At 41.2% G+C, this 15754-nt stretch overlaps 2 protein-coding genes and 2 non-coding genes across 7 annotated transcripts in view; 3 read left to right on the top strand and 1 right to left on the bottom strand.

Moving 5' to 3' along the window:
* Positions 1 to 52: 52 nt before the first annotated feature.
* On the bottom strand, positions 53 to 6894 carry LOC116729663 (uncharacterized). The gene is given in 4 exon segments (XM_032578340.1): positions 53 to 1048; positions 3237 to 3523; positions 3525 to 3911; positions 4259 to 6894. Coding segments are annotated over 4 exon segments (1383 nt in total). The 5' UTR covers positions 4295 to 6894; the 3' UTR covers positions 53 to 375.
* On the top strand, positions 2056 to 2129 carry trnai-aau (transfer RNA isoleucine (anticodon AAU)). The gene has a single exon. It is a non-coding gene; the product is annotated as a tRNA-Ile (tRNA).
* trnaf-gaa (transfer RNA phenylalanine (anticodon GAA)) lies at positions 4577 to 4649 on the top strand. Its single transcript has one exon. It is a non-coding gene; the product is annotated as a tRNA-Phe (tRNA).
* Positions 6895 to 10411: 3517 nt separating the features above from the next.
* The window catches only part of mctp1a (multiple C2 domains, transmembrane 1a), a 170233-nt gene continuing 164890 nt past the window's right edge, over positions 10412 to 15754 (top strand). For all 4 annotated transcript variants that reach the window (XM_032577457.1, XM_032577455.1, XM_032577456.1 and 1 more), the window contains exon 1: positions 10412 to 14532. In XM_032577457.1, the coding sequence (XP_032433348.1) occupies positions 14014 to 14532 (519 nt within the window). In that variant the 5' untranslated portion in view covers positions 10412 to 14013. The remainder of the gene's footprint in view (positions 14533 to 15754) is intronic.

The raw sequence follows: 15754 nt of genomic DNA, 5'->3' as shown, positions 1-15754 counted from the left end.
ACAATAATATAACACAACAACCAAATGACAAGAAGGACTGGGTAGGGGCGGGTAAGGTCATTTATTTTATTTTTCACATTATGACTATGAAATCAGTTTGTTTTTGTTTGTCCAAACAACATGCAATCATGAAATAAAGACATTTTGCTCGTCATAGATTGTCTTCTACTGACACCAACACATGACCCTATTAAAACTATTTCATATATAATAAAATATAACAGTAAAATCGTCATAAAGTTTGGCGTAAGTTGATGCACATTACAACACATCAGTTGTATCCTGAGAAACATCTGTTGTCCTAAGTTACATTCAGTTTGTTTCCCTGCACTTCACTTGATTAAGTGAATCGAGCGAATCAGATTAAAGTTCCTCTTAAATCCTGACTGAACAGACATGTTTGGTCATTAGCGTGCAAATGTTTTGCCCACATCCCCAGCACGCTTGCGTGACATGTGCAGAATTCTGCTGTAGTTTCCTGTTGCACAGTGAACAATCAGCTGCAACAGCCCCACTGCCAACTGCAACTTTGGGCTTTCCGAGACTGTTGGCGACAAGCTGTTTAAGTGGCTCCAGATCTGAGTTTGGAGCCCTAGCAATGTCCACAACCGTTATTCTGCTTGGGTCAAACACACAGTCCTCCTCTAGACCGCTGGGCACAGCTTTCATGCCACAGTTGGGGGGTACCCAAGCTGTGTCGTAGCCATTACTGCTCCAGGTGTACTGCATCGGATGGTTGTCCTTGTCTATGCGTTTGACGTGGCCAACGCGCACGTGCAGCTTCAGCACCACACGATCTGAAGCGCTGATGTTCAGAGGATAACGTTCTGCCTTCTTTCTGTCACGACTCACATACACACCGTTCCCCAGCATGCCCTTGGTTGACTGCCGAAAGCCATTAGCAATGATGAGACGCGCATTGGCAACAGTGGTGCCATGGTACATGGTGTAGACGCCCCGGTCTTTGGGTTCTTGTGAGGCCCCCAGCTCCAGACGAGGAGAGTCATCGTCATAGGTCACCTCCCAGCCAAAGAACTGCAGTGACATCCTGCCTCAGTAGCGTTGGAGCGTCACGTTCTGATAGTATCAGCACCTGTGAAAGGAATAAATAATCATGACAGGCTGAATGTCAACGCTTTGCTGTCATCTGTTTTAAGACGCTGAATTTAGGAATCAAATTTTGAACATGGCACTTTGTAGGTGGGATATATCAAGACACAAGGGAATATTTAGTTGTCAAAGTTGATGTGTTCAAGCAGGGGGAATACATAAGCAAGTTTGATAAGGGCCTAATTATGATGGTTAGAGGTCAAATCATGACGGAACAGTTTAGGTATCCATTAATGTTCCTCTGTTAACCCACAATACCTGCTGTTGCTTCAGCAGGCCAAGGCACGCTTGGAAACAGAAGGTGGGATCAACACAGCATTAGTGACCTGGTCATAATGCTATGCCTGATCGTACAGGCTAACGTTTTATTGCTACATTTAGTTTAATACCAAAAATGTGTTATTGGTCTTTATCTCTTATGAAAAAGGAGTGTCTTAACCGCTATGTTTTTCAATAAATGTGAGAGGCTGCGTAGTGTTTCAGGCGTGGCCATTTCTTTTAAGTCTTTGTAAAGCAGAGCCAGTGAATAAAAACATACAATATAATCAAGTAAAACGTCAGTGAAAAGCTAAACTGATAAGTGAACACATACTGTAGGTCTTTGCAATAAGGAAGTGAAATCCAACCGGCTTACAAAATGACAAACTGCGTCAGCTACATTTCATCGCTGCACATAAACTCTACAAACTCACTGCTGTTGTGTCTTTTAGTCACTACAAGTATCTGTCCAAGTCCATTAGCCTGCATGCTGTCTTTCTGTCAGGTTTAAAACTTACCGTCGTTGAGAAGAGTTGTCAGTTCACTGAGAGTTGGATACCTTTCACTTTCGCTCGTCTTGTAATCATACCTAGTGGAGTTCCACCGCCTCCCAAGTTTCCATTTACCAATAAAAACCTGACACATGCAGTTTGATGACATACATGGAATCACGGCCTGGTTTTACATGGCCGGTTAGCTCAGTTGGTTAGAGCGTGGTGCTAATAACGCCAAGGTCGCGGGTTCGATCCCCGTACGGGCCATTGTTTGTTTTATGACTTCGAGGGGGATTTTGTTGGACGGACTATTTCATTCCGTTGAAGATGAGCAGCACTTCTACATTTTCCATATTTATACACTGCAGGTTGCTGGAGTCTAGTATAGTGTGCAGTTTCATTAGATGAAGTTGCACACTATGCACACGTTTTTTGAAATTATTTTGTAATTTCATAAAATAAAATAGGGTGCAATTAGATTTTTAATGCTCCAGGTGAGTCTTATAGTGTTCAGTTTCATCAAATGAAATTCCACACAGTTGGACTATTTTCAGATATGTTGGAATTAGTCACTGGATTTAGCTCCCATTTACTTTTCTATTAAAAGTAAATAGGGGCTAAATGTGAACTATAGGCATGTCATCTAGGATTTTTATTAGTACAGAAACAATTGTGAAGCATTAATGTTTTTAACATAACAATTCATAGCAATTTTTGGAGAGAAAGCCAAAATCCTACCGCTAAACTATTTGTATTATTTTACTTAGTCCAGCAGTGGAAAGCTGGATGCTGTGAGGAAATTTTCAAGATAAATGTTTGTTAAGAAAATATTTTATAATTAATGTGGTCATAGGAATGACTTCACAAGCAGTCAAAAGAAATAAGCACATCTTTTCTGTCATTTAATTAAATTTAACTCGTATTGCACATATCCACTTTGCTTGTATTACACTGAGCAGATAAACATGTGTGAGTATCTTAGAGAGAAGAGGGATGACAGTCGGCAGAAGGAAGACAGAATATATGTCTGTGAATAATCTACAAGCAAATTTATTATTTTTTTTATTATTTTGTCACTTGTTTAAGTTCATATTTAGCAGTAGATGTCTTTACATCACTGTAATTATTCTCTAAATATAGATTTAGATTGAAATCTTAATGAAGTGAGGATCTCATATAAAAACAAAAATCAGTCTATTTCTCAGGTTTGATCATATTAAAAATAAGTATGACTGGTTTTCAGTAAGACTGACAGGTTTCAGATCATTTTAATAAGTCTTTTATTGTCAGCCTATTCATAGCAATAGTAATCATCCAGATTGATTCTACTGTCATTCAACTTCATGTTTCCTTTCTTCCCTCAGCTTCTCTCAAGGTTTCCTTTGACAGAAGTGCTTGGATGTGAGAATACAGATGTCTTGACCACACGTCCAGCACTTCTGCTTGATGTGATGAGCTCCTTGTTGGGTCTTCCTCTTGCACAGGGAACAAACATCTTTACGGTGACCACCCTTTCCCTTGGGTTGTTTAGACGCTTTGGCGAGAAGCTGCTGAAGCTCCTTTTCTATTGCGGTGGTTGGTGCTTTTGCGACGCCCACAACTGTCACCCTTTTAGGGTCAAACACGCAGTCCTCCTCCAGGCCGCTGGGCACTGATTTCATTACCACAGTTGGGGGGTACCCAAGCAGTGTTGTAGCCATTACTGCTCCAGGTGTGCTGCAAAGGGTGGTTGTCCTTGTCTATGCGTTTGACACGGCCTACACGGACACGCAGCTCTAAAATCACACGGTTACTAGAGGTACTTAGATAGGGATAGTTAGAGGCCTTCTTCACATCCCTGCTCATGTACACGCCCTTTCCCAGCATGCCACCAGACGACGGCTGGAATCCACCAGCGACGATGGCCCGTGCGCTGGCAACGCTGGTTCCGTGAAACATTTTGTAGATGCCCTTGTTCTGAGGCTTCTGTGCCGGCGCCAGCATCACGCCAGGAAAGCAGGCGCCATCGTCCACCACCTCCCATCCAGAGAACTGAACTGACATTGTGACCTGTTTAAAAATATTGAGTACAAGAAAGTTAAAGAGCAATTGTTGTTTTTCAGGGGTGACAGTCAAAACTGTTGTCAAGCTATAAGAACACACTTTGTACAGAGTTGCTTCCTCATAATATTGAAGGAGAAGCCTGTTTATATTATACAAGGTAAGTAAGAGAAAGTTTCTCTACTACTCCTACCCTCCATGGCCCAGCTATCATACGGTATAACATAAATTATTATTGTTTCTTCGGTAGATAGTAAAAAATAAATTCCGGTGTCTGCAACGTTTTAGCCAATCTCAGTCCTTTACAAAGCTCTCAAATGAAACACTAAACATTTTCTTTATCTATGTGAACTTACCGTCTGTTTTAAGTCGCAGTCTGTCAACCAAAACATTTACTTTCGGTTCTGTTAGTTTCGATTTAAAAGAACTGAAAATAATCCCACCATCCCCGTGTGTAAACTGCTGACTCAAAGGAGGGGGGAGGGTCTAATAATGACAAAGTTACATGTGTGCCTGCTGCTTGTAGTCGGCAAAAAGTTGCATATGTCGCAGAGAAGTGTCGTCTTTGGCACGTCTTCTGACAACAGATATTAATTATGTCTTATACGTTTTCTAGCACTAATAAGACTATGTGAACCCCTTTCACTTAGGCGTGAGCGGAGCATGGGCACGTCGCCGAAATAGCTCAGTTGGGAGAGCGTTAGACTGAAGATCTAAAGGTCCCTGGTTCGATCCCGGGTTTCGGCAGAAGTGGTTTTTTTTTATATTATTGTGCTTTAGTAATCATCGGAAATATCTTACTATCTTATCTTACTGCTTAGTGAAAAAAAAAAGAAATCACCACTTCACTTCCTAAAAGTGACTTGTAGGACTGATAAATACTTAACTTTTTATTATCTGTTCCATTTTCGATAGTTTAAAGATCGTTTATCTTTTTTCTTTCCACATAAATTGTAAATAAACAAAATTCTAATGTTCTCATTTACACAGACTACAACAATAGTATTGAGGGGTAAAGAAATAATGATGAGTCTCTTTTCCTTCCACAAAGCTCTCTTTCTGCTGTTTCTTTACTCCCTTTACGTTTAACGCAAACGACATACTGCTTGTATATGTTTGTACAGTAATGACAGCAACTTGCCAGCAGTGATCTTTGTTTTATGCCTGTTTGAGCAGCTGCAGATCCTGATGCAGTTCAGCCCATCTGATTGGCCACAGAGAGGCCTAGCTCATCTGTCTGAAACTATCCCACCGGTCCCTGCAGAAAGCATGATTCACCTAATCACAACGCTGAATTAAAACAAGGGTTTCAGTCATGTCCCTGAGATACATTATAGTTTGAAAATGTGCAGGGTCTAATATCAGAGAGGACCTTAATTGTTTTTATTTTCTGCTGAGTCAGTCTAAGCACGCCGCTGTAGCATCCCTGTGGTCAGTTAGAGCCAGGAGTAATGGTAGTGACCTACTTTCTCTGCATTTTCATTTATTTTATGGCACATGCGTGACCATTGGTCAAGAGTTAATGTGCTGTCATCACAGAGAGGTGCCACCCTGTGGAATGAACTGAGCGTTGATTGAATCATTGTGGGAGTGTGTGAGGAGGCTGCTGCACTGGCCTTCAGATTCACTAAAGTGATGGGAAACATTAGGACATGACACACATTATGGATCTTAATCTTGGATTTGACCCTTTCTAATGTAGGTCTTCAAAAAAAAAAGAAAAAAAAAAGGATTGTACTAAAGCTATTTAGGAGGACTTTGTCATGCCTGATTGCATTTATTCAGGCTGTGTTGTGTAGCTGATAAGACATCCTCTCCAGGATAAATTACTGAAACCAATCCCATATTTTGCATCCTGTCACATTATGGTTTCCCCCTGGACAATTCAGCACTAGATGCAAACACCTAATGACATTTCATTTATACAACAAGCATAAATCACTTTGAGCTCAATGATTAAACTCAGGCTGAGGCGTTTTATACTGAGAATATTTGTACGTTGAACCAGACAGACATGGCAACTCAAATAGAATCAGCAGAATAGAAAAAGTGAAGTAGAAAAAAAAATTGTTTTTAACATTTTATAGTTCAAATTGTTTGAGATTTTGTTCTCTGCTTCATAAACCGTCTCCCTTCACACCACTTAGTTGATGATCGCCAACATGATTATTTAAAAGCACCAACACAAATTAGCTTATAATTGTGATGTCAAAAGTTAAATGATATATGGTTTAATTTTTTTGTTTGTTTTTGCAAAATAAAATCGGAAACGTGTCAAACATTTCTGTGAGTTTTTTTCTGACACCCCTATAGCAAATTCAGGTTTTTACCAGAAGTCAACTAACAGGTAAACAAAACGAAACTTAAATTAGCCTCAGAGTAAAACCGACGTGCTCTGGCCTACATGTAACCAAACATGACGCTGGTCAGAGATGATGCTAACCAATGGAATCGTGTGAACTAGAAAGCCTTGTTGCTGCATGTGTTTGGGAAGGGGTCAGCTTGTTATGTGGCTAATGCATGACTCACACTGAACAGCCACTCGAACAGTGTCTTGAGGGCTGTACTTGGGCAAAGTGTTGCTCTGAGCTAAATGGCAGCAAGCCAACATATCTGCAGCAATAATCCGGTCAGATGATGTTAATAAGATAAACACGTTAAAAACGGATCTGCTGGTGATGCTAATTGAAATAGCAGCCTCACCAGTTCAGAGAGGTAGCAAATCAAGTATGCCCATGAGCTTTTTATGCAAGGGAGGTTATGAAGCATCCAAAATGATTTTATCTGAGAAAAAAAATGAATTACAGTCAAGTGTAAAATTGTGGTGATGCTCTGGTTTGGAGCAAAATGACATGCACAGCTGTTTAGAGGGCATCACAGCTGCTGTTAGGACTCAGAAATGGGCTACAGTGACATTGCTACAGTTGCATGTTGCAAATAACTATATATATATTTTAAAACTATACTTTGAAATATATCAAAGCACATATAGTTGTAGACGTTTACAGACCTCTCTCAGTAATTTTTGTCACTGTTTTCATTAATCTGCTGCTTTACGTCAGCTCCACCGAACTCAGCATGGATTTTTCTTTCCTCCCACCTTGGACTAAAGTTCTTGAAGCAGTGCGCCAACACCTATTTTGAGTTCTGCAATTTCCTCCAGCAATCTAATCATCTGCTGCTCCCCCGAGCTCACGTCAGCGCTCAGCTTGCCGACGTTGCCATCACACCTGAGAATTATAGAGAGAAAAGCAAGAACAGCTGGTGGGAGAGAACTAAATGAGAACAGAGGGATGGGAGGGAGAGAAGGCAAGGTGTGAACTGAAGGGAAACATGATCATGAAGCACACGAAGTTAAGACAAGGCACCGACAGGCAACAAAAAAAATCAACTTAGCTCACTGTAGCTTCACTTAAATAATACAATATGTTGCCAATTCACAGAGCGCGAGTTGACAAAAAGAGCAAACACAACAGAAATAATCAATTTCCAATTTAGTTTCAATTCATTTACACACTCTTATGCAATATTTAGCCTCTGAGATATACTGGAATGAAGTTGAAGAGATAGACTTGAACTGCCTGATCCACTATTAGCAGTGAAATACAGCTTCCTTCTTTCCAATTCCTGTTTTAATGAGATAATTACTCTTGCATAGGCTTTAACGCTCAGTTTATGAAGTCTCTCTGTGTGCGGTAATATCAGTATATTACATCTGCAGCTAATAACTGAAATGTCTGGTAGTAAATTTGGATTATTTCCCTGCATACTATTACAATACATCCATGCACTGAGCAGTGCAGTTAATCAAACACTACTTGCCCCTAGCCCACTTAAATTGTTATGGGCAACATGCAAAAGATCATTAAATGGAGTAGATCAGTTCTACTGCTTCTTTTATTGGGCCATTGATTATCAGTTTTGTTTGATAAGGTTCAACCTGGGCTCTCACTGCTGAAAACACAGCTCAGGTGTAAACCAAGATCTCCGTGAAATTATATTGGATAAAAGAAAATATATACTATTTGAGGTTACCAAATAGTATAAGAGATATCAACATATGTAAAACAGAGAAAGGAAGGTTAGTTTTTCTTTTCTTTTTTACATCCATCCATCAGATGGTTGCAGATCCTTTCAACCCCAGACAGCAAAGCTCCTGCTCCTATCTGTGAGGCGGAGCCCAGCCACCCTAGAGAGGAATCTCATTACTGTTGCTTGTGTGTTGGATCTTATTCTCGTCACAATCCGTAGTTCAGGATCAGAGGTAAGGTTCAAAACGTAGACCTGCAGTTAAAATTGAGAGCTTTATTTAGTTATTTTGTATTCAGATCTTTCTTCAACTCAACAAACTGAAACAACTGGCACATCACTGCGGGCGTGGCCATGTTCTGTTTATCCATCTTCATCATCCCATCTCATGTGAACATGACACCAGGAAACTTGATTTCATCCTCTTGAAGAAGAAACAGAGAGAGACAGGCCACCTTTCTTCAGTGGAGAGCGATGGGTTCAGACTTAATGCGGCTCGTTCTAGAGTCTCTACGCCGAGCTGTAGAACATTCCAGCAGATACCGATGGTCATGGCTTGAAGATCCCAATGGAACCATATTAACTGCAAAATGACACTCTGAGGTTCTTCTTTCCAGGATTATGCCATGAACACTGTCCATCAACACCACAACAGGATCCGAGGCAAGTGTCCCCCCTCCTGGAGACCACTCTGCACTCTAAACAAACTTGACTTTGTGCCAAAATGTGGACACAGCTTTTGTTTGTTAGAAGAACTGGATTGCCCCCTGTCAAATACCTTAAGACACATGGCTGCAAGCAGTCTGCAGACCTACAAAATAAATAAAAAAACACAATAAAAACCACAGTGCTCCTCCTAATCCTGAGGTTCCAGAATTGACCAAAGTCTCCTTTGAGAAGCACAGTTCTTCCTGAACATCCTCTGTGGTCACCCTTGACTATAGGTGTTGTCCTCCACAAACACTGAAGAACGACGTCAGCCATGACACCCCCACAAAATCCAGAACCTGTTGCATTTTAGGATGAATCTCATGTACCTCTGCTGCTGGGGATTTTTTCAACTACTGCTGTTGCGATGGACTTGCCTAAGACTGAATCCGTCACTGACAACTTGAGAAGATCCTCAAAGTGCTTCTTCATTCTGTGAGTCTCATTTCTTCTTTCTGGTTTAAGAGCCATTGAACTAATCTTAACACGACTAGGTCCTGTCACAAATGTTCCTAATTAAGAAAAGCACAACTTTCCTGTTGAATTTCTACAATTTTCATGACAGTTTGAATACAGTTACTGTGAAAGTTGTTGTTTTACAAAGTTTTAGGATAGATATCCTAAAACCCTTATAGATACCCATATTGCAGGGTTACCTTACCGTGTTTTCCATGTTTTCTCATAATAAAAACAAGATAGGTCGTTTGTGTAAGCTAGCTGCTATCTTGCTAGAAAAGAAGTTATCAAATGACTTTGATAGCTTCTGTTAAGGAAATATATAAATCTTACCTAAGGCGAAACACTTAGGTATGACTCCCCCAGCTAGTCCAGGGAAGTGAAGAAAAGATGAAAGTACATCGCTTTCAATATCCACCAGCTCTCTAACAAAGAGGGGAGTAAAAGGGAGTATCCCACAAGTTTCAGTTTCCTTCACAACTCTGGTATTTGTACCTGCTGACTGTGACCCTGGACGATTCAAACCCAGTTTAGAAATGCCCTTTATTATGTGTTTCCAGCGAGCTGGATCCAACATAAAGGGTGCCTCGTAGATAAAATTGATTGATTGCTTGATTGATTGAAATAAAACAGAGTTTTGTCATGACACCTATTTTCTGACAAATGACTGTCAGGAAATACTCTGTAAACAATTGAATTAACTTTACATTAAAGAGCAAGAGCTCGCCCTGACTGTGTTCATTCACAAGATATTTGAACTGGGTTTATTAGTTCATCACATGCAGAATTAATCAGCTTGAAGGCTTTTGTGTAATACCAGACAATGATAGCCTGTAATCATGTTAATGGTCCATTTGAAAAGCAGTGTTAAAGCTGAATATTTAATTTTTGCTTTCCTACTTAGGCACTCATGAAAACACAGCATGATGTTCCCAGACACAAATGACTCCCAAACACCCTGATTTATTAGTCAAAAACATTTGAACTAATTTATCTGGTTGGAGAGAGATTGTTAGAGATGTTAGAATACATCTGGAGCAGATGAGAAGTGAAGCCGTTTTTTTTTGTTTGTTTTTTTTTCAGACACCTCACCATCCCATCAGGTGTAATCAAATCAGCTGGGGGGTTGTGGGTATGACTCTGTGTTGGTGCTCTGCACATTAAACACAGGAAGATTAGAGAAGATGCACATGTAAGATTTCATCTAAGATGCGCAAAACAATAATTCCAATATCACATGACAAGTGATGTTGAAATGCAGTTTCTTTAGAGCCCAAGTGTTTTTACCTAAAAAGAAAAAATGTCTGTGCCTGTACCTTCATGCATGGCTGTTTGAAGATGTGTGTGATGACGGGCTGGTTTTTCTCCAGCAGCTTGAAAGTGACCTGCCTCGGATGGAGCCGTGCAGGGTCTGCAGACGTGCTGCTGCCTCTTCTTTAATCCCGAAAAGCTTGTTCAAGCTCCACGGCCCCTCTCTTCCTCCAGGCATCAGGACGTAAACAGAAAAGCAATTGTCGCATTTGAAAGGTTTTGTGTTTTTGGCAACAAAATGATGAAACGCATGTGTTGCAAATCAAGACAAACTGTCGACTAAAACTCATTTAAGAAGAAAAGCCATCCTCTCATGGTTCAATTCAACAAGGGAGAATAATGAAGATGGAACGAGACGCAGGCTTTTCTGCTCTCAGGTTGTCTTTATGTCCCGGCTCACGCTTGTGTCACTGTGCCTGTAGCTACAGTGGATTAAAGTTAAATTTTATCACTGTGATTTACAGCGCTGTACACAAGGTTCCCAACCTTATTTCCTAACAATCATCCGTGGACAAGTGGGGCTCATCTAATTTAGAACGCAGATGGATCTGAAAACTAAATTGGTGACTTATGTGAACAAAGTGGGTTTTTAAAAAAAAGAAATCTCCAATTACGACAGCTGCAATTACTCCGAATTTTTAATAACAGGAAATTATTTTTTTTAAATTGCCTGTTTTGAATCATAATTTTAGGAGCTTTTATTATTTTGTAGCTTGATTTGATTCTAGTTTCATTATGATTTTGTGTTAGTTTCTTACTTTGGTTGGATCAGTCTCGTTCTTGCTTTCTTTAGTCAGGTCTTTCTTAGTGATTCTAGTTTGTTATGTTTATTTCTAGTGTCTAGTTATTCTTAGTTACTCTAGTTTAACTATGTTTAGTTTGTTTTACTATTAGATTCATTTTCTAGTCCCTATACTCTCTCTCTCCTCAGTTTGCCCTCTGCTCTCTCCCCTCACACCTGCAATCAGTCCAGGTTAATTGTTTCAGCAATCAACCTCCCAGTACTTTAGCACCTCTTTCTCAGCTGCTCTTCGCTGGATCCTTCAGCTATTTCCCAGGTTTTCCCATAGTCTCCTTATGTCTCCTGGCTGGCTTTTTTTGTTATGGTTTATTTTTGTTCAACTCTGGCTTCCTGTATTTTTAATTTGATGTGGCTTGAATTTTTCAGTTCTGAAAAGAAGAATGGACCAAAAAACTGTGAACTGTTGCTGATGACTGAAACTGAAAAATAATGTATGAATCAAATACTGTCGATTCAGTTTCAAACAGTCCTGTTTCTTAGTTTTACAAGCTGTTGTAGTCAGGGAAACGGCTCGTTTCAAGGATTTGATATCTGTGTAAATGTTCTGCGGGTGGGTGCAGCTGTGTATTAGCCTCTTATCAGGACGACTGAGATCATTAGACAGCGAAGCCATCCAAATGCCGAGTCATCAGTTTTCCATTCTGATTCAGTGAAAACGTTTGTGGCAGCTGACGGGCATCTTGGCTCGCTTCCTCACAAATCCATCTACTTAGCTAAAAGGAGGGTTCTAAGCAAGTCTGAATTTGTAATTAAAGCATTTTAATTTGTAGAATAAGAAATGGAAAAACTCACAATCTAGCTAACAACCACTCCTCCCATGTTAATGCCAAAGTCTCTAGGACATCTCATTAAAGGAAAATGTCTGTTCCATATCAGAGTTTGCTATAAATCACCTCACTGTTGAGGGTTTATTGTGTTTGCCTCAACAAGGCTCAAGGCAAAAACCCTGCTGAACAAGGCATCCTTCATCATCACTCTTACAGGTGAGGCCAAGGTCGCACGGCTTTGATAAACGCATTAACATTTTGTGAACTTGGTCTGCGGATAAATTGCTCTCCTCTGACTCCTTTTTTTGTACATTCATGCTAGGGTTAGATATTAATACGCTTTCATTTCTTTGTGTTTCATTTCTGTGTTCATGGTGTTTGGTGAGGGGGCAACACAGGCCAGCACTGAAACGAAGGCCAGAGGGGATCAAGTAATGAGTTATTATACACATCAGCAAAGGAGACGAGGCCGCTCAGCTCTGCCTGGTTGCCGGTGCTGCTCGTGGGCTGATAACATTCGCTGAAGCTTGACCTAATTGGTGGTGGAAAAAAATATCCCATCCAGACTTGGCTAATGTGCACAAAACAATATGACATTAAATAGGACGAGTATCACACTCTGCTGTGCATAGTGGCTTGCAAAAATACCCATCCGTCTTTGGATTTTATGTGGTAGAGCAAGACAAAGCAACACATAATGGAAGAAAAAGCAGTAAGAAGGCTTAATATGTATTTAGCCCCCTTCATTATAAAACCTCACAATCCAGTGCAACCAGGAGTCAATTAATTTATAGAGTCCACCTGTGTGTAATTTAATCTCCGTATAAAGCTTTTCACATTAGTGGACAAACAGCAACATGAAGACCAAGAAACACAGCAGACAGGTGGTAATATATTTGGATCTTATTGAGGAAGATCCAAATAATGATCCAGTTGATACTTGTATTAACATTAATTTCATTCAGTATTTATCTGGACCCCTCCAATGGGTTCTCTGAGCTTTCTCGCTATCTTGCTGCAATGTGTTAGTTCTTTCTGCTTTTGGTGTCTTTTATTCTGCTAAATAGTGAAAAGAGCGAACATGACCCTGCTTTTTTGTTTTAGCAGGTGTGGAAAAGCTAAACGTAGTTAGCAAGAGACTGCAAATACTGGGGTCTACTTAATGTAAACGCAAAAACGGACAGCCAGAGCGGCAGGTTTAGATTAAGGGGTTGGCTGAGTACAACGACATGCCACACCTTTCAGATTTCCTCCCCCCCCCCCCCCCCCTATTTTTATAAATTTTAAAGATGGTCTATCATTTCACTTCCACTTTAAAACTGCACTACTTTGTGTTGACCACAAAACCCCACAATTGTTTTTTATTCCTGTGACAAAATGTAGAAAACTTCAGCAAGATTTTGATTTTTTTTTTTTTTTAGGTAAACAAAAGCATAGTCACCACTATTCATCTGCTGTGTGTCAAACGTTCAAGAGGAAGGAATGATGAATGTTTTTAAAAGTAAATCAAAAGCTTCTCCACAAGGTATTAGGAGCTGTTTCAAAATCGCCAGCATACAGATGACCAAGTCAAGAGGTTTGGCCAGAGGGAGGCGCACCGCCTATATTTGAATACAACAATTAAGCAAACTGGTCTAACTCTGATTAAACACTAGGGAGAGAGGAGAGAGAAACCCATAGCCAAACGCAGACAGGTTTTTAAAAAAAAAAAAAAAATCCTGTAGTGCTTTTATAACTTTACAACCGAGGAGATAACTTGTATATAGATTGAAATAGCCTGTTTGTTGCTTTTATAGCTGCTGTGTGACATAATAATTTACAGAGTCTGCATAGTTTTTCTGCAAGGTTCCCCGTTGGACTGGCAGCCACTTCATCATCACGGCGTGCGTCTCCTTCTCGGCGCTCTAAACTGATTATCGGCTGAAGCGCACACAAGCAGCAGCAGCAGCAGCAGCAGCAGCAGCAGCAACCCGGCTGTGACACCCGTCCGACCCAGCTACAGACTGTGCTCAGGCTGGGTGGCTGCTGCACTGGCACCATGGAGCAAAAATCACCAAAACCCGGAGGCTCCGGCCGGGGCCAGGAGTCCATGTCCTACCAGCGGAGGATGTGGAAGAATTTCCAGGAGAAAACCAAGCCGTGGCTCAGTCCGAAGCTGGGCTCGGAGCGCCGCGGAGCCGGAGGTGGCGCGGAGGGCACCAAGAAGGAGTCCGGCTTGTGGATGTTCAAGAGGAAAAAGAAACAGCTGGACCGGGTGTTTTCGTCATCGCAGCCGAACTTATGCTGCTCCACTCCGGCGCCTTTTGAAGGAGACAAGCTCGCCGCTGGCGGAGGCGACGCGACCTCAGAGATGAGCTCCGACTGTCAGGCTCTGGGGACAGGCAGCAAACCGGAGCTGACGGCCCACGGGAGCCCCAAACTCCCCGTGTCCCAGCTGATGATGTACCAGCAGAAGAGCTCCTCTCTCGGTTCGTCGTGCTTCGAGAAGCTGGTGGTGGATCCCGCCGCGGAGCCCGGAGGAGAGGAAGAGCAGCTGCGTAAAAACGCAAGTGATTCTGTGAGTAACAAGCGATGCAGTAACACAATCGTGTAAAACAGGTCATATACAGCAGCCGTGTGAGGCTATGATGCAGATCAAAGTCCAAAATAAGCTTGGCTGGACCTAATTTAGCTGGATGTTGAGGAAAGGAGACAAGTTTGACGACGATGATGATGATAATGATGATAATGATAATGGGGCAGCATCCTTTCCCCTGACTGTCATGTGATGCGCTCATTGATTTTTTTTTTTTCACTTCATTCTAGCGTGTCTCGGGTCGGTCTGTATTGGCTGAACGAGTGAGCTACAGTCAGTTCCACCCCCTTCTGCAACAGCAAAGGACCTCCTGCATCTTGTGTTGCCTCCATTTGTGAATTTAACTCAGCAATCACTTCATGATCAACTATGTCTAAACAGACAGTGCTGTGTCCTTTAGCTCTCCAACGCCTTGTCCTTCCCTGTAGTGGACACTGTGTCATCTAGTGTCACAGGATTTTTGGGTTGGAGACAGAAACAAGACAGCATGCTCACAGATCATTAGCTTTTGTTACCTTTGCAATTTGACCGAGGTCGAGTTCCCAACATTGCTCAACTCTGAGTCAGTGTTCACAGAGATAAATACAGTCTTCTCCTGGATGAAAACCTGTTAGATAACAACCCAACAGAGGCAGAGCTACAATGGAATGGTGTAGATCAGAAAACATTAATGTAACTATTAAGGGGTATGATTACTTTTGCATGATTCTCTATGATTTAGGCTAGAAAATGCAGACAATACGATGAGAATAGTGAGAGACAAGTGTTAGGTTATCTTAACCAGACAGCCTGACCTGCTATAGCGTTTAGAGTTGAATACAAAAAAATACAGAAAAATGAATGGACATACAGGTGTGTAATGCTGGAGAACGAGCGGAAACACACGAGTGTGTTCTGTTTAAGTGGTGTCGGCTATCGCAAAGCTTTTAATTTGGCCACTTTTCAGTGCTTCACGACTCGCCTCTGAACACCATCCAGAGTTCTGTCTAAAAATGATTTAGATTTTAAGTACTCTCCTCGCTGCAATTGGCTGGAGCCGACTAGAGCCAATAAATTTAAAAGGAAAGTGCAGAGTACCAAGTTGAAGAGGGATAAGAAGGCAAGTATTATTGGCATCATTGGAGCTGATCTGTTTTTTGCAGTTTACAGTTACATAACACACACGGATCTGGCGAGACATGATGAAGTTTTAGCACTCGGTTCT

Source organism: Xiphophorus hellerii, chromosome 12 (genome assembly GCF_003331165.1).
Source record: "Xiphophorus hellerii strain 12219 chromosome 12, Xiphophorus_hellerii-4.1, whole genome shotgun sequence".
In the NCBI taxonomy this organism is placed as follows: Eukaryota; Metazoa; Chordata; class Actinopteri; order Cyprinodontiformes; family Poeciliidae; genus Xiphophorus; species Xiphophorus hellerii.
Note: the sequence above shows the minus strand (reverse complement) of the source record. Positions and strands in the feature narration are given on the sequence as shown.